Genomic DNA, 21,769 nt, shown 5'->3' with positions numbered 1-21,769 from the left:
AAGGTTCGAAGATCAATCACGATAAGTTTGGGCAAATAATGTTTTCATTCATAATTGTGAAGTATGAACAAATGCCTTATTTATAGACTAAGGACCCTAGGGTTGATTCGACCTAATCCTATTCATCTCAGGAAAGAATCAATAAAGAAAACCCGAAACGGAGCTTATAACTACGCTCGACACTTTATGCAAAGTCAATAATAAAGTACTAATATTCAAAAAGGAAATAAAAGGAAATAAAAGAAAATAACCTAAACTAACTGAACGTCTAACTTACTTGGTGACGAAGTCGCCAAGCTTCTCCGGGGGCGTGCATTCCTCTTCGACTTTGATGTTGCGATCGAAGTTGGTCTCGCTGCCTTCTGATCTTCGATCAGCACCTTCCTCGTTCCCTCACTCCGCTCAGCCGGTGTTGTTGGTGGCGGTTGCGGGACCGTATCAACCCCCCCTCCAAAGCAACATCCTTGTCCTCAAGGAGCATGTTCGGAAATCTGCCCTTGATCACATCCAGCGGCTCCCACTACTTAAAAATAGGCGTAATATGGCACTCAAAAATGTCAGTAGAAAAATGATATCATGGCACTACATCTATAATGGCATACTATGCAAGTGCAACACACAGTAGGTGTGGTAGTCCAGAGCCATTGCCCTAGCGGTAAAAAGCTTAGACATCAATGTATGAGGTGCCGAGTTCGAGCCCTGTTGACATCATTGTAATTTCCTCCTTCGTATAGGAGTTTAATATTTATAAAAAAAAAAAAACACACACACACAGTAGGTGTGGTAATAGGTGAAATGTAATAATTTAATTATCATAACTACACCTAAAAACTGCCGTAAAACAATATGCCTGCTGACATTTAAAAGTGCCAGCAAATGTGATATGTGATTACATTGATTAATACAATTGAAAATTACAAACAACCACCTATAGATTTTTACAATTACATTTTGCCTCTGCAAATTTCATAATTTACATTTTTCATCTGTAAATAGCATAATTTATAGGTTGCTCCTTCAAATATATAAAAATTATTTTATTCTTCAAATATTTTAACTTTCTTCCTTTAAATAAATATAATTGCATTTTCATTTCCAAAATACTATTATTAATCACGTATAATAAAGTTAACTAGTTTACAAAATTAACAATTAAGTTTAACATTAAAAATACCTTGAAATATACAAACTATCAAATCAATATTTTACATAATACTAATACTAATATAATAAATTCGAACTCACACAATACTAAAATACGAAGTGTAAAAAATCCTACAAAACTCCATTGGAAGATCGCTTAACCTCACTACTCTAAATAAAGCCTCCAGTCACATATTCTTCCAAATATTTGACCATTATGATAGTCCAGGCAGCTTAATTTCCCTGCATCCAACACAATTAAATTGAAATATAAACAAAACCATGCAAAGGAAATAGGGCAATATGTTGACATGGGACTCCTTGGTGTTACCTGTTGAAACCAACTACACATTGGTATGAAGCACATCAAACAATTGCAAGCGGAATAGAGGAACATCGAGCTCATCTGCAGTCGGTCTTAAGCCATCTACTTTATGCAGCACATCACAAGAAAATAGTGAAGCACATGCAAACACTAAATTAAATTTGCATTATTGGAAAAAACAAAACAAAACAGAGAGTCATTTACTGTGTAGAAGCAGCTAAATAGTTGTACACTCTCATGGCCATTTGGCAACAACATATGCATAATCCAACCCAGAAACTGAAATTATATAACAACGAGTTAAATTCTATTGAAACATAATTAGATGGATAAGAAAAGATCATTTAAAAGCCTCATGGAGATAGAAACCACAAACCTCACAACAATAACTTCAATGTATAGAGATGTGCAAGTTGCCAGCACACAAGATCATGGAACAAAATGGTGAAATAAATTTTCAATAAGAAGTTGAAGCTACCAATATTTTCCCTAATGGTTTTCCTATGCAAACCAAACCTACTATCCCAATTTGTACTCGCCATTAGAGCTGCAGATGCAAGTGGACTCCACATCGTGAGGCCGATACCATAGTTCTTAGACAGTGGAAAAAACTCAGTATTGGCATGGAGAATAAACAGACCACAATTCCTTATACAAAGTCCCCAACATAGTACTATAGAACGTGTAAAATATAGTCAAAGAACATAACTGGATAACGGGTTGCTTGAACTTACGAACCAAGTCGTACATGGTAATCCAAATGAAAACAACTAAAGTCCAGAGAAATTTGTTATAGAACCTCCTACATAACAAAATAAGGCAATTAAATTACCTATAGCCAAATGTTAGACGAAAAAAACATAAAAATAATTATTGCTTCTGAGGAACAATTCATATAAAATCTTTAAACAACCTACTGCCATTGGGACAACAATTATCTATAGAGTAATCATTTGTCAAGGCTTTTACCAAGCCAAAACCTTCCAAGTTCAGTAAATTAATAAGCTCTATACCAATGTATGACATTGTAATTGAATAGCAACAAAGAAAACCAGTCATATGCTCTTTACGAGAATTGAAATTTCAGTTTTGGTAGAGAGAATCTGAAGAGAAACCGTAGTAAATCAACACCATTAAATAAGAGATGAGATCTTTAATCATGTTACAAAAATTGAACCTGAAAGCCAACGAAAGCCGCTAATACTGAGAATTCTATTCTCCGGAAAGTTAAAGGTAATCCTCTGCAACGAAATTATGATCTAAAGAGAAATCAATCTCCCGATGAAATTGGGATTTCGTGGGAAAGGAAACTACGATTATTGGTGGAGGATTTTGAACCGAGGGAGTTGTAAATTTTGGGGGTGGATTTGAAGCGTAGGGTTGGGCGTGAATTTGAGGGGAGGGGGAAATGAAATTTTGTTTTGGGTAAAATTAGCGGTTAAATAAATTTAGGTACTACTCCAGAATTTAATATTTATTAATAGGATTAATTATTATAGGTTGAAGTGTGGTTTAATGTGGCTCACTATGACAATTGCTTGGAATGCAACATTAGTATGTGAAATAAACACAACATTAGTATGTGAAAATTCAGGGTATAGTTTGATCTTTAATGGCATTGTTTTGAAAATGCCACGAACATGGTGTAGTAATAGGCTATTATTCTAGTAGTCCCAAGTAGGCGAATCTGATCCGTCTGACCATCGGACCAGCACATGCTCTCGGGGCTTATCGTTGTGCCAAAGGACCCGTTTATCCAACACTCTTATCGGGTAAACCAATGGCCTGATCCATACCTGTTGCCGACTCACCACCTTCTACAAACGGACGAAGAAGACCCACGTGGAAGACACTTGTCCAATCCGCTCGATTATCTCGAATGGGCCATAATATCTGCGCGCCAGCTTAGCCGATAAGGGCCTGGCCACCGAATGTTGCCTGTAAGGTTGTAACTTTAACAAAACCTCGTCACCCACCTTGAACTCGACATCGCGTCGATGTTTATTTGCGGAATCACGCATCCTCTGCTGGGCTCGCTCCAAATTCCGACGAAGTTCCACTAGTAACTCTCCTCGTTGGCGGATTAGCTCTGCCGCAGACGGCGGTGTTGCAGCCGAAGGCGGCGCAAACACCAAACTCGGCGGTTCTCGTCCATGGAGTGCCTTGAACGGAGACATTCCCAATCCTGCGTGGTGAAAGCTGTTGAGAGCCAATTCTGCCCATGGTAAAAAATTCACCCACTTAGACGGACGATCCGCCGTAAATGCTCGTAGATACTGCTTGAGGCCCCTATTCCGCACCTCTGTCTGCCCATCTGACTAGGGATGATATGCAGTCGAAAAATTCAGCTTTGTACCGCTCAAACGCATTATATCTTCCCATACTTTATTCAAAAATACCGGATCCCGGTCCGAGACAAGCTTCTTGGGAAAACCGTGATGACGCACCACTGTGCTAACGAATAAATAAGCCACCCTTAAGGCATCAAAACGGGGCGGAAGTGCGGCAAAGTATGCATATTTGGATAGCCTATCCACCACCACCATTATTGTCGTATAACCCCGCGATTGCGGAAGGCCTGTAATAAAATCCATCGATACCTCTTCCCAAACCTGCGAAGGGATCGACAAAAGTTGCAGCAAGCCTGCGGGTTTCTGAGTAGAATATTTGGTCGTTTGACAAACCACATAAGCCTCGACAAACCGGCGTACCTCCTTTTTCATTTTTGGCTAGTAGAACTCTGCAGATATACGTCGAAGGGTGCGTTCAAAACCCGGATATCCAGCTGACTGAGAACTATGATATTCGTCCAAGATAGGCGCCCTTGCTAGTGAACGCGATCCAACGAAAATTCTCCGCTTGTAGTAAACCAAGCCATCGATCCAAGTGAGGTGTGGTGGAACGCGACCCTCCTTAATCTCCTTTGTGATCTCCCTCATCTCGGGGGACGACGCCGTTTCGTTGCGCAAAAGCTCTAGTAAGTGGGGAATGGGATGCGCGGCCCCTAACAGAAGATCACATAGGTGCTCCGGACTATCCGAGTTAGAATCGTCAGACGCCGGACCTGCGTCGCGCGCCTGCTCCTCGCGGCGGGACAATGCATCTGCCGCCTTATTGGAAGAGCCCTTCTTATACTCGATAGAGAATTTGTACCCCATAAGTTTCCAAACGTATAACTGCTGATCTGGTGTCTGCACCCCCTGTTGGAGCAATTTCTTTAAACTCTTCTGGTCGCTCCGAATAACAAACTCGCGACCCAAAAGGTAATGGCACCACTTCTGGACCGCCTCCACGATTGCATATAATTCTTTGTGATATGTGGACGCGACCCGGCGACGAGGACCCAACTTCTTACTGAAATAAAGCTTTCAATGATCCTTCACCGATCAAATGACCGAAGTACTCTACTATAGTGTTGCAGAAGGAGCATTTTGATAGTTTCACAAAGAAGCTGTGGCGTTGCGAAACCCCTAACACTGCCGCCAGGTGCTCCCCGTGAGTCTTCGCAGACGGGCTATAGACCAAGATATCATCGAAGAAGACGATGACAAATCGTCGGAGCATCGGACGGAAAATCTCGTTCATCGCTGCCTGGAACGTTGAAGGAACATTCGTCAATCAGAACGGCATTACTAGGAAGTCAAAGTGTCTATCGTGGGTGCGAAAAGCTGTTTTGAATATATCCTCGTCATGCATCCTGATTTGATGATAGCCAGAACGCTGATCCAATTTAGTGAACACTCGAGCCTTTCCTAACTCATCAAATAACCCGTCAGCCGTTGGGATAGGGAAGTGATCCGGGATGGTAACATTGTTTAACGCTCAGTAATCAATATAGAAACGGAATGTACCATCCTTTTTGCGGATGAGGAGGACCGGCGACGAAAATGGACTGCTGCTCCGTCGAATTATCCCCTAGTCGAACATTTCGCGGACCTGCCGTTCAATCTCCGTTTTCTGAAAATATGGATAACGGTAAGATCGGACATTGACGGGATTGGTACCCGGCAATAGGTGCACACCGTGGTCAAATGGCCGCTTGGGCGGCATGCCTTCGGGCACGCTGAACACCGGCCGGTACTTCTCTAACGCTGCTGCCACACTCGGCGGGAGGTTGGGCGAAAAGTCCTCATGCGCCGAGGCCGTAGACTGTTGCTGTTCTGGCTGGAGGAGCAGAAATTTCATAAAATTCCAGCGTATCTCGTGCTGGAATCAGAGATAGCAACGATTGTAGAGAGATTCGCCCTGGTGGCGGAAGGATCCCTTTCAAAACAATTGCCTTGCCCGCTTGCTTGAATTCCAATGTTTTGCTTGCGATGTCTGCAGTGGTCTTTCCTAGAGATTCCAACCAATCCATTCCTAGTATGATGTCCGGGCCATGAATAGGCAAGATATAGAGGTCTACCGTGAAAACCGTGCCTTGGATCACCAATTTCGTCTATCTTGCGACATGGGTGCAAAGGAGCGCTGCCCCGTTGCCAACGAGGACTCGAAATGGCCGGATTGGTGATAGTGGAAGGTGTAAAGCTTCGACAACCTGTGGTGCAGAAAGTCCCGGTCGCTTCTTGTGTTACGGTGGCCGGCGTTAACGCACAGCGGCCAAAGCGGTCCCGGCGCCCTGTCGTAGGGTCGGCGGAAGATCAATTTCAGGCTGTGCGCGAGGTTCTTCTCATCGGGCAGCGTGAGAACAAAGGTTTGAAGATCAATCACCATAAGTTTGGGCAAATAATATTTTCACTCATAATTGTGAAGTATGAACAAAAGCCCTATTTATATACTAAGGACCATAGGGTTGATTCGACCTAATCCTATTCATTTCGGGAAAGAATCAACAAAGAAAATCCGAAACGGAGCTTATAACTATGCTCGTCACTTTATGCAAAATAAATAATAAAATACTAATATTCAAAAAGAAAATAAAAGGAAATGAAAGAAAATAACCTAAACTAATTGAACATCTAACTCTACTTGGTGACGAAGTCGCCAAGCTTCTCCCGGGGACGTGCATTCCTCTTCGGCTTTGATGTTGCGATCGAAGTTTGTCTTGCTGCCTTCTGATCTTCGATTAGCACCTTCCTTGTTCCCTCACTCCGCTCAGCTGGTGTTGTTGGTGGCGGTTGCGGGACCGTATCACTCTATCCCTCAATTAAGAAAATCAAGTTTGAGTGTAGAACTCCCTACCTTGTAGGCCCAACACTTCTCTAATATCGTGATCATTTTTCATAAAATAACTACAAATACTGTATAGTTCTAACTTTTAAGTTTTTCTATATTTCAACCTACTTCACTCGCTCTTAGCTACTCCATTAATTAACAATCAACAAGCTAAACAGTTGGGTATTTGTGGCTGATCCTGGAGCCCAACTAATGAAAGGCCCACATGTGTTTGAGCCCAAAATGAGTAGGCCCAAGGCAGCAGCTCAAGCGTCTATTTTGAGTGAGCTCAACACCTCAGCTCATTCTATTACACAGCAAACTGCCGATCTCTTTTTCCCCCCTTTTTGTATCTAGCTAAGATTTGAGGAGTTAGAGAGAGTGAGTGATTTTACACTTTACAATTCATGTTAGTTAGCTAAGTGAGTTTTCGCAGTCGAGCGGAGATCTTCGATTGAGTAGCTAGCTTGAGAGATTGTGATTGTTGTAATCGTTTTTGGTTTGTGTTCACAATAAACGCTTCAGCTTTGTCCGTGGATGTAGATCTGTTGTGGATCGAACCACGTAATTCTTGGGTTGTTCATCTATTGCTAATTGCAACATCTGCATCATCAAATTGGTGTCGTCTGTGGGAAAAGGATGACGACGCCAAGAATTGAAGCTGAAAAGTTCACGGGGCACAACGATTTCGGATTGTGGCGAATCAAGATGAAGGCCTTGTTAATCCAACAAGGGTTAGCTGATGCGATCAAGTCCAAGACGCCGGTGGCTGAAGCCGATGAAGATGCGAAGGTCACGGCTAAGAGAGAGGAGATGTTTGAAAAGGCACACAATGCTATCGTTCTTTGTCTCGGAGATAAAGTCCTCCGAGATGTTGCGAAGGAGACTACGGTGGCTGGTGTTTGGTCGAGATTGGAAAACCTCTACATGACAAAGTCCCTTGCTAACCGCCTCTACATAAAGCAACGACTATATTCGTATAGGTTTGTCGAAGCGAAGGCGGTTGGAGAACAACTCGATGAATTCAACAAGGCCATCGACGACCTCGAGAATATAGATGTAAATCTTGATGATGAGGATAAGGCCATTCTCTTGTTGAATGCTCTTCCGAAGTCATACTGTTAGTATGCCTTGAATTTGTATAGGATTAGGTTTCCTAGTTGGGATAGGATTATGTTTCCTAGGCCCAGTCTGTCTAATGTGTGTCTATATATATGGGAGTAGAGCATATAAATCTGTATCTGAAAACCGCAGTCATAATACAATTTGTTCTCCGTTTTTGCTCGTGGACGTAGCCAACACAACGTTGGTGAACAACGTAAATTCTGTGTCTATTTACGTTCTTTTGTTTCTCAATTCACAATTGCCCTATTTGTCATAACACATACGACCATTTGAAGGATGCAATGTTTTATGGAAGGGAGAAGGCCATTACACTTGATGAAGTCCAGTGTGTTTTGAAAGCGAAGGAACTGCAGAAAGCATCTTCGTCGGGGGCAGATCAAGCTTCAGAATCCCTTGTTGTGAAAAAGTTTAAGCCCAAGAAGCATTCTAAGGGTAAAGAAAATCAAGGAAACAAGTCTCAGAATGCGAATCAGAAGCCGAGTGATCCATTTGATGATGCAGATGTTGCAATTAGCAATAGATGAACAACCCAAGAATTACGTGGTTCGATCCACAACAGATCTACATCCACGGACAAAGATGAAGCGTTTATTGTGAACACAATCCAAAAACGATTACAACAATCACAATCTCTCAAGCTAGCTACTCAATCGAAGATCTCCGCTCGACTATGAAAACTCACTTAGCTAACTAACATGAATTGTAAAGTGTAAAATCACTCACTCTCTCTAACTCCTCAAATCTTAGCTAGATACAAAAAGGGGGGAAAAAGAGATCGGCAGTTTGCTGTGTAACAGAATGAGCTGAGGTGTTGAGCTCACTCTAAACATACGCTTAAGCTGCTGCCTTGGGCCTACTCATTTTGGGCTCAAACACATGTGGGCCTTTCATTAGTTGGGCTCCAGGATCAGCCACAAATACCCAACAAACTCCACCTTGGCTGTATCCAACAAAACAACTCCACCTTCATCTAAGTTTCCTCATCTTCGAGCAGTCACATTAACTAAGTCCAAGCAATGCTCGAACTTAGCACTTGGCAGAGCCTTAGTCAGCATATCAGCTGCGTTCTCAGAGGTGTGAACCATTTTCACTGCCACTACCCCTTTGCCAATCTCATTCCTTACAAAATGTAACTTGATATCAATGTGCTTACTCCTTTCATGAAAAGCTTGGTGCTTAGCTAGGCTAATGGCATTGTTGCTATCACAAAGTATTGTAACTGGTTCTTGAACAACCCCAAAGTCATTGAGTATCCCCTTTAACCATTTTACTTCCTTAACTGCCTTTGCCAATGAGATATATTCTTCTTCAGTCGTGGAAAAAGCAACCACTGACTAAAGATTGGACTTCCAACTAATGGCAGTCCCATATAGCTTGAATATGTATACAGACTGAGACTTTCTATTATCAATGTTGGCTGCATAATCCGAATCACAATAGCCAATGAGCACATACTCATCCTTCTGAGTGCCAAACAACAGCCCAAGATCTTGTGTGCCCACTAGATATTTCAGAATCCACTTCAATGCTTGCAAATGCTCACTGCCCGGGTCAGCCATAAATCTGCTTGTTAAACTGATAGCATGTGATAAATCAGGCCTTGTACACAGCATCATGTACATTATGCTTCCTACTACTTTTTTAATAGGGGACCTTAGACATCTGCTTCCTTTCCATCTCAGATGCAGGCTTCTGACTGATGGAGAGCTTGAAATGTTGGCTTGTTGGTGTTAACAATTTTCTGGAATCAATCATCTGAAATTTGGTCAACATCTTCTTGATATAGCTATGCTGCATTAACCATAGCTTCTTGGCATTCCTATCCCTGACAATGTCCATGCCATGCCAAGTATTCTCTTGGCATTGCCTAAGTCCTTCATTTCAAAAGCTTTCTCCAAATCCTCTCTCACCTTGCTTATCTCAGCCTACTCGGTCCTGCCACAAGCATATCATCCACATAAAGCAGTAAATAGGCAACTGCTGCGTTCCCTATATACCTTATGTATACACAGTTATCATAAGCAGATTTTATAAACCCCATCTTCTCCATCTGCTTATCAAAAGCCAAGTACCACTGTCTGCTACTTTGCTTGAGGCCCTAGATACTTCTTTTCAAACAGCAGACTTTCCCCTCATTACCTAGCTTTACAGAGCCTTGTGGTTGCTCCATGTAAATTGTCTCCTCTAACTCTCCATGTAGAAATGTTGTCTTGACATCCAACTGTTGGAGTTCCCAATTCCTTCGCAGCTACAATTGCTAGCAATATCCTGATTGAGCTATATTTCACAACAGGAGAAAAAACTTCAGTGTAATCAATCCCCTCCTCTTGTGTGAAACCCCTTGCAACCAATCTAGCCTTGAACCTCACACTATCATTTTCAGAAGCCTCCACCTTTTTCTTGTAAATCCATTTGCAAGAGATTAGTCTTTGCTGAATTTGTGACCTGTGAACAAGAACCCAAGTCTTGTTTTTCAACAAAGAATCTATTTCTTCATTCATGGCCTTTATCCATTTCTCCTTATCTCTACTCCCAATGGCCTCTTTGTATGTGATCGGCTCTGATATCTCCAATTCTTCAGCAACACAAAGTGCATAATAGACAAAATCAGCATCTCTGTACCTAGCTGGTGGTCTGAGGTCTCTTCTTATTCAATCTCTGGCCAACAAGTAATTGTCAAGATTAAATGGATCCTGACTTGATTCAACAGGCTCAGTAGGCTCTACTTGTTCTTCATCTGAGGAAAAAGTCTCATCCACCTGAGTAGCATCCTTATTGTTACTCTGATTATGAGGTTGGAGCTACTCCAAATTAACATCTGTGTGAGGTGGAGCTTCTGATACTCTATTATGTTCAGTAGATCTATAAGGCATCACTGATTCATCAAATATCACATCCCTACTGAGAATAATCTTCCGGTTCCCAACCTCTATGCACCATAATCGATAGCCCTTGACCCCATCTTGGTATCCAAAGAAAACACACCTCAAGGCCCTAGGCTCAAGTTTCCCTTGCCTTATGTAAGCAAAGGTTCTGCAGCCAAAAATCCTAAGCTTTTGGTATCCACCAAGGCTTCCATACCACCTGTTATCTGGTGTGTCACTACCAATGGCTGAGCTTGGACACTTATTGGTATGTTTTTTTGCAGTAGAGACAGCTTCTGCCCAGAAACTCTTAGGTACACCAGATGTGATAATCATACACCTCACCCTTTCAAGTAAGGTTCTATTCATTCGCTCTGCAACTTCGTTTTGTTGTGGATTTCCTGGTGAGGTTCTATGCCTCTTAATGCCCTTCAATTTGCAGAAAAGATCAAATTCCTTTGATAAGAATTCTAGCCCGTTCTCAGACATTTGAGACCATGCCCTTTTTCAACTTCAACTGCCTTACACCATGTTTTGAACTTATCAAAAGTATCTGACTTCTCTTTCAGGATCCATGCCCAGACCTTTCCTGCTGAAATCATCCACAATGCTCAAGAAATACCTCCGTCCACCAGTTGATTTCTCTGAACTAGGACCCAATAAGTCACTGTGACAATAATCCAATGGTTTACTGGAGTTGTGTTTTCCTGGGCCATAGGGTAATTTCTTCCCCTTTCCAAGCAGACAAGTTTCACACATTTTTACTGTTTCTTGCTGATTACAGCTGAAGAGCCCCTTTGTTAATCAGTTCCTTCAGCCCCTTTTCACCAACATGTCCAAGCCTCTTATGCCATAAAGCCAAACTCTCATCCACAGCAGCACAAGAACTACCAACGATTACCTCAGCTTGCAGATAGTACAGCCTATTCCTCCTAGATGCAGTCATAGTAGTAGAATTTCCCAAAAGAACTTTCATACACCCCTCATAACAAGTTAAAGAATACCCCTTTAACTCTAACATACCAAGAGATATAAGATTTCTTTTAATGCTAGGTATGTATTTAACACCAGTCAACAGTTTAACAGAGCCATCATTCATTTTAAAACGAATGTTTCCTATTCTTTTGATAGAACATACCTCATTGTTGCATAGCAACATTGATCCTTCTGCAGCAATGAGCCCCTCGAACCAGTTTTTGTGAGAGCATATATGAAAAGAACATTCACTGTCCATGATCCAAGATTTTGTAATCTGCTTCTCTGTTACATTCATCACATGCGCTGCCTCCAACTCAGTGCACAATCAGCCGTGTTCTGATCAAGATTGCCTTCAGCCTGCTTTCTTTTCCAAGCAAAGCAGTTTTTCTTGAGGTGGCCTGGCTTTTGACACCAATGACACTTCCTGATCTGCCCCCGACGTAGATGCTTTCTACATAAACCAAGCTAGTAAATGTTCTTTTTAGTTTTACACAAACACTTCAATATTTCACCTTTCAACATGTTTCAGAATTTTGCAGATTATTGCACTACCTTTGAAAGTCATTTCGATTGACTCAAAAGTCAAAAATAACGAAACCAGTGGAAAATGAAAGTTATGGAAGTCTAGTTTATAGAGACCAATTTTAAACATGAAACTGCTGTTTAGGATTTATGACCATTTTCCCTCAATCTGCCAGAATAGGCAGTATCTTTAGAAAAATTATAACAAATTCATTTCATTAGATGGAAGCTGAATTTTGGTGAGAAGGCATAAGACACCTAGAGCTATATTCCATAAAAAATACGACATGAAAAGGAGTTCATTTAGTCTGATAAATTGGTCTCACAACATGCTGCCAGAACATGGCATGCTTGACTATTTCACAACCTCATTCTAAACTGAAAATCTTATTATCTTTAAAGTACTTTTAGACAACAACAGCCAAAACAAAATTCACCATTTTAATTCAAGATGTGATCATTTTAATTTTCTTCACAACTTCATATCATAAACTCTTATAAGCAAATCCAATATAGATATAAACAATTAGTTCAGAAAAAATCCTGCTATTAATTTATCAACATGAAATTCAAGAACTTGAAGTACAAAGCAAATGAATTATACAAACTTCAATTATTCAGTGAGGGATGATCACATTTGTTAAATTTCTAAGCTAGAAGCACAATATACTAGTATTAACTACCTTTCTTTGCCACTTTCATCTTCAACCTAATTTGACCCATTTTATAATGTTATTATCCAATCTATCCATGCTTCATTACTTAGAAAAAACTTAAAATTAATTATGTCTCCATTGGCCAAGATATTCGACAAAAATGAAAACAGAAAAAACTATGTTAAGTGCATTCCATTCCATTCCAAAAGCATGATTATTCTCCATAATTTATAAAAATGAAGGAAAGGCTAGTTAATAGTAATCAATCAAGTCAATTAAGAAGCAAGCACAACTTCCGAAATTCAAACCTAGAAAAATTGGGCAGATTTACGTTCTTCAATATTCTCCAACCCAAAATGAAAAATCATCAAACTAGGTATCAATACTATGGAGAAAGATTAGCTTAATTACGAGAGAGAGAGAGAGAAATCTAACCTCTATTGTTAGAGTTTGTGGTGGTCTGGTGGATTTGGAGTTCGAAATAGATGAAGGTTGAGAGGAATGTAGAGGCGGAGGCGTAGGAGTTAGCCGTTACTTACCCAATCATATATGGGGTGGCAAAATGGGTAGCGGGTAATGGGTAATTCCCATCTCGACCCGCTACCCGCCCGGTATCGGGTACCTATTACCCGACGAAAACGGGAAACGGAGCACAGTCGGGTAGTGTGTTTTAGAGTTTTGCGGGTATCAGGTATACCCATTATTCGCGCGGGTATACCCGTTAGTCCCGATAATACCCGTTATTATTAGTATTAGTCATATATCATCTCTTAATACTCCCTTTGTTCCATATTAATAGAAGCATTCAAATAGTTAAAGTGGAGAAAAAAAAAGTAAATAGTTAAATAATAATAGCCATATACGCACTCATTTTGAAAAATAAAAAAATAAATAGTTAGAATGGAGAAAAAAATAAAGCAAGAGAGATAATAATGTAGAGAAGAGTATTTATATTATTATTTTTCTAAAATGAATGTAGAAAATGAAATGCCTCTATTAAGACAGAACAATGAGAGTACTTTATATAATCTAAGAGTTCTTTTGAAACATTTTTATATTCCAACAAACATACAATTGAAAACTCACCGGAACTAGCTATAGAATGTCCCCTCACTTTTATTCTCAATCTATTTAATGTTTATCATCGATATTAATAAAGCAAATCAGGGAACATTGACGGTTATTATGGTTTTCAAATTTTTTATTAGGATTTCGGGTCGGGTACGAGATACCCGACATGGGTATCGGGTAATCCCGGTATGTCGTGGGGCGGGTATTGGGACAATGGCTAAAATCGGGTACGGGAACCTGACTTGTCGGATGCGGGTACCTGTGGGTAACCCATTTCGCCACCCCTAATATATACGACGGGCTCGTTTAACTTCAAATCTAATTTCTAGTACTCCCTTACTTCATCCCAAGATGAGCTACAACGCTTGTTTTTTCACTTGTTGATTCACTTGGATTTTACATGATTTTAGAGGGTAGTTTTACTTGGTTTTGATAATATATTATGTACTTTGAGATATGGTTATAGATACTTCTCTATTATGTTGGTATTTTGACCATTTTGTGAAGAATGTGTAGAAAAATGTACAAAATATGTGGATGTGCAGCTGCTCAATGTTCGAGACAGCTTTTCTGGAGATTTTGAAGTCCGATTCGCATGTAATGCATACCATTCTCTTCTTATTCGAAAGAGCTTCGCGTGGATATCTTAAACATCTCAATCGGAGTTCGGTCAAAGAAGTTATGGCCATTTTACCAAGACTGCGCAGAGCAGTGACATAGCTGGCGACCCGCCAGGTTCGCATGCAAACGAACCTGGCGACCCGCCAACAAAAGACGAAAAAAACGCCGTAAGCAGCTGGCGACTCGCCAGCTTCGACGCACACCCAACCTGGCGACCCGCCAGCTTCGTCGGACAGCTTATTTCGGGCCCAAAGTCAACCCTAGGTATATATATGCCTAGGAAACGCCTCCAAACATCAACTTACACGCCTTCAACCCCAAAAATACTACTTTTTCACCTAGGAAGAAGAAAAGAACGAGCAGAGGACGAATATTCATCGCAAGATTGAAGACGAGACCTCCAATCCGCCCAATCTAATTCTAGGAGTTTCTACTTTTAGTTTTATTCTTGTTCAAACCATGTTTTTGAATATTTCTTTGACTTTTGTGATGAACATGAGTAGCTAAATCCTTCGTAGATTTCTATGGGGGAGATACAATGATTCTTATGTTTAATTGATTTCCTTTTTCTATGTCTTGGCTCTTGTGGTTATTTTGATTTCTTCTGTACTTATACATTTATTTGACTGATCACCTTATAAATGCATGTGGGTTTTACTACAAGAACTGAGAAGTGAGTAGTTTAATTTGAAAGAGAAGAAATTGACGTCTTTGCCTATATAATCGAGAGATTTGAGCCTTTGAATGAAGCTAAGTACCTTAGGAGCTATTAGGAGTTGTTGCCTTAGTTCTAGGAAGGAGACTTCGGTTCTAGGTAGCAATCTACAAATTATATGCTTTGAGAAAAGATATAGTATTACCTTAGTGCTAGCTTAATAACCCTTGAGACCCTTTGTTGGCATAGTTAGGAAATTAGTTGAGCATAGGATAATTGTTATCGATCCCATAGGATTCTATCATTCTCATCCTTGATCTACATCCGTTTTCTTATTTGCTCTTAGTTCTATAGTTGTTTTTAATTGTTTTTACCTTGCTTTTAAGTAGATTTAGAAAACCCAAACTTTCCGATTCATCTAGATAGTAGTTGAGGTTGGTTCGTGGTAATTAGGTTGACACTCATTGTCTCTGTGGATACGATACTCTTTGCTTACTATTTGCTACATTAGTCCCGTACACTTGCGGGTATACTTGTGTTAAAAATAAGTTGAGTCACTTGTTTTGCGAAAATATCTCCCTCTGTCTTAATTAAGGTGGTGTTCGATTTTCAAGATAAAATAATACAAGATACAATCTAGGATTTAATTGTGAGATTATTTTAGTCATAGGGGGTTAGCTATGACTAATTATCCCATGATTATCCATCTAAGATTGATTTATGAGGTTGAATCTCATGAACCAAACATACTACAAATTTGATCTCGTATACAATCTTGCAAACCGAACACCCCCTAAGTTGAGTCGTAATCTTTTTTGGATATCACAACTAAGTTGAGTACTACTATAAAATAATTATATGAAGAGAGAATAAAATAAGATAGATAACACAATATTCTCTCTCTTACTTTGTCTGTACTTTAATTATTTTATACTCTCTTTGTTCCAAGGTAGTTGAGTTGTACTCTCTCTGTTCCATATTAGTGGAGTCATTTTGCTATTTTGGTACTTCCTTCGTCCCCTCATAATTGAGGCAAAATTTTTCGGCATGGAGTTTAAGAATATCTCATTAATATCCATCCATTAATATATAAAGTACTTCATCTGTCCCTTATAATTTGTTACCATTTGACCTGAAACAAATTATAGGAAATGTAATAAAAAGTGAGTTAAAAAAAGTTAGTGATATGTGGGTTCTACGTTTATATATTAGTTTCATAATAAAATGTGAGTGAATATAAATTAGTTTTATAATAAAATATGAATGAGAATAAGTTAGTGGAATATGAAGTTTATTACTAAAAATGGTAAAAATGAAAGGTAAGTTAGGGACATACGAAAATGAAAATAAACGTAAATTTTCAGGGACTGGAGAGTAGTAAAATATCTGGCAAATTTTATGAAATACTCCCTCCGTCCCAATAAATATGAAACGTTTGCCGGCACATGATTTTATGTAGTGTTGTTTTGTGAGTTAAAGAAGAGAGAGTAAAGTAAGAGAGAGAGAAAAGTAGAAATAAAGTTATTTCTATTTTAAGAAATGTTTCATTTTTAATGGGACAAACCAAAAAGGAAAACGTTTCATTTCTAGTGGGATGAAGGGAGTATATATTTGGGTATAAGTTGATCGGGCTTGGCTATGGAGCAAGAATTGGGCTTACACCGACCCTAAATTAACTTTGTTGACAGGCCGATAGACATAAAAGGAAGTTGGTTCCTAACATATTCAATATACAGCATGTATCGATATTTCATTAAAGAAATAAATCGTACAAACTCTCTCAACTCAAGTTGAACCACTATTATAGTAGGAGAGAGTTGAACCACTATTACAGTAGGAGAGACTAAGTGAGTTGAATATTTTAATTGAAGTGAAAAAAAAGTGGTTGGGTGGTATTAATTAGAGAGAGAAGATTACTAAAAATATAAACGTGTTATCTTATTTGGGACAAACTAAAAAAGAAAGTGTGTCATTTTAACTGGGACGAAGGGAGTACCACTTATGTTACTTGTTTATTTAGCTTAAAACAAGCATAACTAGGACTTTTTTTATTGCTCCTAATATGTAAAAAGGATATGAATGTGATGCTGGATATTTTAGTGTAATTGGATTAACTTGATTGATCAATATTGTTATAATGATACATCATTTAAGTATGGAGGTGTGAAGTGCACGCTTATTTGAATTCATTATGATGTTAGGGGCGAAGCCCCTAAACAGATGAACGGGGGTCCGGGGGCAGCGCCCCTGGGTAGCGGGGTCCAAGGGGCAGAGCCCTTGGCTGGGGTCAGCTTGGAAATATTTTATTTCCAACGAAATTGTTTTATAAGAAATTCATCCGAAAATGTAATTTCTTAAAATCAAAGGACTAATTTGCAATTTCGAAAACTTTGAAAATCAGTTAAATTCGGTTAAGAATTTAACAGATGCAACTTTTCGAAATTAACAGCTGCAACTCTTCATCTTTATTAAGAACTGATCAGTTCTTTGGTTCGTATTACTCTCAAATATATATATGATATTTCTGTATTCTCTGAATTTTATCCGATCAAATAGTTTGGTTGAACCACCGAAATTGATTTGATCTGAAAGTGATTTATCACGACTTTCAGATAGATTATCCGTTTTTCTGTTCTGTATATTGAATCTCCTATTGACAAAATAATTGGTTTAAGCTAAGTTGTGATTCTCTTTTATAAGTGGAACTTTTACCGTTCATAGTCTTTATTGGTGAAATCTTTGGCCATTGGTTTAAGCTATGTTGTCATTCTCTTTTATGTGTGGAACTTTAATATATCATGTCTAAAATCTTTGGCTGTCGTTGTAGTTGTAATACGTACTCCTATTAGAGACATTTGATTACACTTAATGCTTATTTGCCTGTTGAAAAGAATTCTAATTTACACATCCGTGTTCTTTTTTTTCGTCGCCATTTGCTAAAGTAAGGAGATGGAAAAACGGCATGTTATCTATATTGAGCCTATGATCTTAATAATGTTTATTTAATGGATGCTTACCTTGTTCCCTGATCCACATAAAGCTCACCGTTTAGTTTTAGAGAAAACGCATAAAGTTACAGAGAGTGGGGGACAACTTATTAAAGTAAAGGGACAAAGAGAGAGCACTATTCGTAATTATCAACTCCGCCGGAAATGACAATCGGACTTCTTACAGTATACTTGCCGGTCTCCTCGATCCACGTCAGCGACCCATGTCTGGCCCCCGTCGCAATATCTCCCGTATACCGAATGCTCAACGAATAGCTCTGCTTCTCATATTTCTTCTTGAAAACCAGAGTCCTCCGCGACACCGTCACCGTTGTATTCTCCGGTATCTCCAGTTTCATTCTATACGTGGCCGCGCCAGTCCCAACATTCGTCAAAGTCCGCTTGAACCTTTTGGTCAACGTCACTCCTCTCTGGTCAAAGTTGAATAGCGCTATGAATGAAGGGTAGTTCAGATCCGGCGACGGCCTCGAGCAATTGTAGCTCGACCTTATGATCCCCCGAATCTGCTCGCGAGTGAAGTTCATCGAGCAGACTAGGTCAGCAAGATCTTGCGGCGTGTGGTCATAGACAAGACCTGGATCAAGCGCCCGGTTCGGGTCTACATGACCCGACCCAATCCCCAGTGGGGAAGCAACTCTGTAAGTGTAGTAGCTCTGGTCCTTGATGGGCTGTTTGGTTGCATCGAGATGATTAGCAGTTGTCATCATCGCCGACTGTATAGCTGCCGGACTCCACTCTGGGTGCGCGGCCTTTAAAAGGGCCGCGACTCCAGAGATGTGAGGAGCGGCCATCGATGTGCCGGACACTAGAGCATAATCCATTGACAGGAAGATATTGTTTCCAACTTGTGGACCAGGGCCGATAGGACTGTACGCGCCTAGAATTAGCACTCCCGGCGCCATAATGTCGGGCTTGAGGATCTCCTGGTAGGTCTTGGAGGGGCCTCTGGATGAGCCACCTGATAGGGCTGGAGCTACCGTGCCCCGTGGAAGATTTGGCCCGATTATTGTTTGCTGGAAATCTATGGTTGCAGTTGGTGAAGCACTGGTGGTTGCATACTCGATCAATTCTACTGCTTGTCCTGAGTTGATCACGGTCCCCGGGAAAGGATAGTCTGTTAAACGGAGTCTTATGGAATCTTCTGCAATTATGACAGCTGCTCTAGCGTTGGAATTGATCAGATTTCGCATTACAGCATCGAAATTTACAGGTCCGTCTTCGTCTGTAATGTTGCAGATGACGATTCGGCTTAGAAACTCAAACGACTGTGATATTAGTTCACTTGAGTCGCAGGGAAGGACAGTCTCGTTGTAGATGAGAGGCAAGTTGATGACAGAGGCCCTTAGCGGAAACATGGTAAATCCGGTGATGGTTTTGCCGTTTCCGAGTGTGATCGTCCCTGCAAACCATCGGTCAATGACCCCAGATGCCACCACTATCTCCCAAGGGATCCCGTCTCTAATTGTGGCGGTCAAAGGGCCTCTGTTTCCCCCGGATTTACAAACCACGATCCCCTTTTCCCTGGCACCAAAGGTAGCTGTTGCGATTGGATTGTCAAACAGAGTGGCTGCTTCGTATCCTAAGGATATGGATATTATATGGACACCATCTGCGACGGCCTGGTCGATGCAGGCTAATGTGTCGGCATCATTGCTCCCGGTCTTGTATGCTGCAATCCTAGCTCTTGGGGCAACTCCCCTTGCAGTTCCGGGGGCGTATCCGAAGAAGGAAACGTTCTTCACAAAATTCCCGGCAGCTATGGACGCGACGTTGGTGCCGTGGCCACTGGTGTCCCTAGGCGAAATAAGGAAATCCTCTGGATATTCCACTCGAGATGCTGCATCGAAAAATCTGGCTCCGATGAGTTTCTTGTTGCACACTGAAGAATTGAAATCTGGGCCTTGTTGGCAGATTCCCTTCCACCCGGGAGGGATTTCGGTCATCCCGTCATCGTTGAAGCTCGGGCTCTCTGGCCAAATGCCGCTGTCGATGATGCCGATGATCACATCCTTTCCGTAGTTTGAAGCAGGCCAGAGTCCGGTGGCGGTGTTGAGGCCGATGAAATCGACGGAATGTGTAGTGTCAAAAGTGACAGCTTTGCTTACGGAGGCGGAAACAAACCCTTTGGACTTCTTTAAAGCCTGCAATTCGTCTGTCGACAATACAGCGCTAAATCCATGGAAGGCGTGGTCGTAGGTGTAGATGAGCTTCGCCTCTGCTGAAGTGGCAGATTTGAGAAGGGAAGAATACCAGTAATGGTGAGTGGAGAAGGCCTTGGGCATGGAGGGTTTATCCATGTGGATAATGTAGGTGGATTTTTTCGATGAAGCATGATTGGTCCATAGAAGAAATGAGAAGAGAATTAAACAAAATGAGAGAGGAAACTGCATTTTTCGGATTGGTGCTCTAACATATGAAATACATGAACTATATATAGATTATTAATTTAGTATCTTATCCACATTGTATATCAATATTAAATTATTTGTTAATATTAAATCCTTGGCCCAATTTCACTTTACCGAAGACAGGGCATTTAATGTGGTAGACCTCCTTCCCACCTTATAAATCTCTTTCTATGTCATTGATCCACAGTTAATATAGCTCTAGGGACGGGCCAAAAAATAAACGTTGTTAGAAACTTCAATGTAAATTATTCTACTACTCTCTCGATCCATTAACAATTATCCACTTTAGTTTCAGACACATTTTAAGAAATATAAAGAAAAATAAATTTAAAAGTTAATTGAATATAAGCCACACTTTTATATATTACTAGTTTTATAATAAAATAAGAGAGAAATGAGTTAGTAAAATGGGGAGCATACTTATTATTTACAGTAAAAAGTGAAAGTGGACAATTAATTAGTGATGGATGGAAATAAAAAAAGTGAACAATTAATAGGAGACGAAAGGAGTAGTATTTAATAGTACATATTTTATATGAAAAATATCATAGTATAAAAAATAACAATCAAAATTATAAAAAATGCATAAAATGTTACTCCATCTGTCCCACAAGAATATACACTTTTTCCTTTTAATCCATCCCACAATAATACTTTAACTACTTTTTCTCTTACTTTATCAATTTTGCATTAAAATCCGTGCGAACGCAAAGTTCATATTTTTTAGGGATGAAGGGAGTAATACATAAAACTTTTATTTTATTGATTCAACAATTGGTTACTTAAAGAAGATGAACAACCACTTTAGTATAGTACTCTATTTGTCCGTGTTACTTGCACTTTTCTATTTTGGTTCGTCCCAAATTACTTACTATATTTCTTCTTTAAGTAAGAATTAAACCATTTATTTAATATATTAGAATTGATTAAGTGTTTCATTATTACGTGATATCTCATTATATTTAAAATACTAATTTAATTACACTAAAAAATTAATTCTGAATTATGACAAATGAAAAGTGCGAGTAAGTGCGAGTAACATGAGATGGAGGGTTTTTTTTATGAATCGTTCCATCTTCTATTAATACTAACTCAATTTTATTAACAATTTAAACGTTTGGAGGGTAAGTTTATTTTTCATCATGTCATTGAAATACATAAGAAAAATCTCCAACACAAGAAATTACTATAAAAATGAGTTTTGCGATAATGAATTCGAAAAGAAAAGAATAAATAAGA

General features: G+C 39.8%; 1 protein-coding gene and 1 long non-coding RNA gene across 6 annotated transcripts; both read right to left on the bottom strand.

Annotated features, from left to right (window-relative positions):
- Positions 1-1,145: 1,145 nt before the first annotated feature.
- LOC125192686 lies at positions 1,146-2,881 on the bottom strand. Of its 5 annotated transcripts, XR_007171455.1 has the most exons (5): positions 2,646-2,881; positions 1,845-2,270; positions 1,673-1,747; positions 1,475-1,570; positions 1,146-1,386 (listed from the first exon to the last, which is right to left on the bottom strand). It is a non-coding gene; the product is annotated as an uncharacterized LOC125192686 (long non-coding RNA). The 5 variants fall into 5 exon arrangements; XR_007171456.1 differs by having other exon boundaries at positions 1,475-1,573; positions 1,673-2,270; XR_007171453.1 differs by having other exon boundaries at positions 1,673-2,270.
- Positions 2,882-18,097: 15,216 nt separating this feature from the next.
- LOC125192379 (subtilisin-like protease SBT3) lies at positions 18,098-20,512 on the bottom strand. The gene has a single exon (XM_048089914.1). It carries the CDS (start codon positions 20,510-20,512, stop codon positions 18,239-18,241), a length of 2,274 nt encoding a protein of 757 aa, XP_047945871.1. The 3' UTR covers positions 18,098-18,238.
- Positions 20,513-21,769: the final 1,257 nt, after the last annotated feature.

The sequence above is a fragment of the Salvia hispanica genome, chromosome 6 (genome assembly GCF_023119035.1).
Source record: "Salvia hispanica cultivar TCC Black 2014 chromosome 6, UniMelb_Shisp_WGS_1.0, whole genome shotgun sequence".
Classification (NCBI taxonomy): Eukaryota; Viridiplantae; Streptophyta; class Magnoliopsida; order Lamiales; family Lamiaceae; genus Salvia; species Salvia hispanica.
Note: the sequence above shows the minus strand (reverse complement) of the source record. Positions and strands in the feature narration are given on the sequence as shown.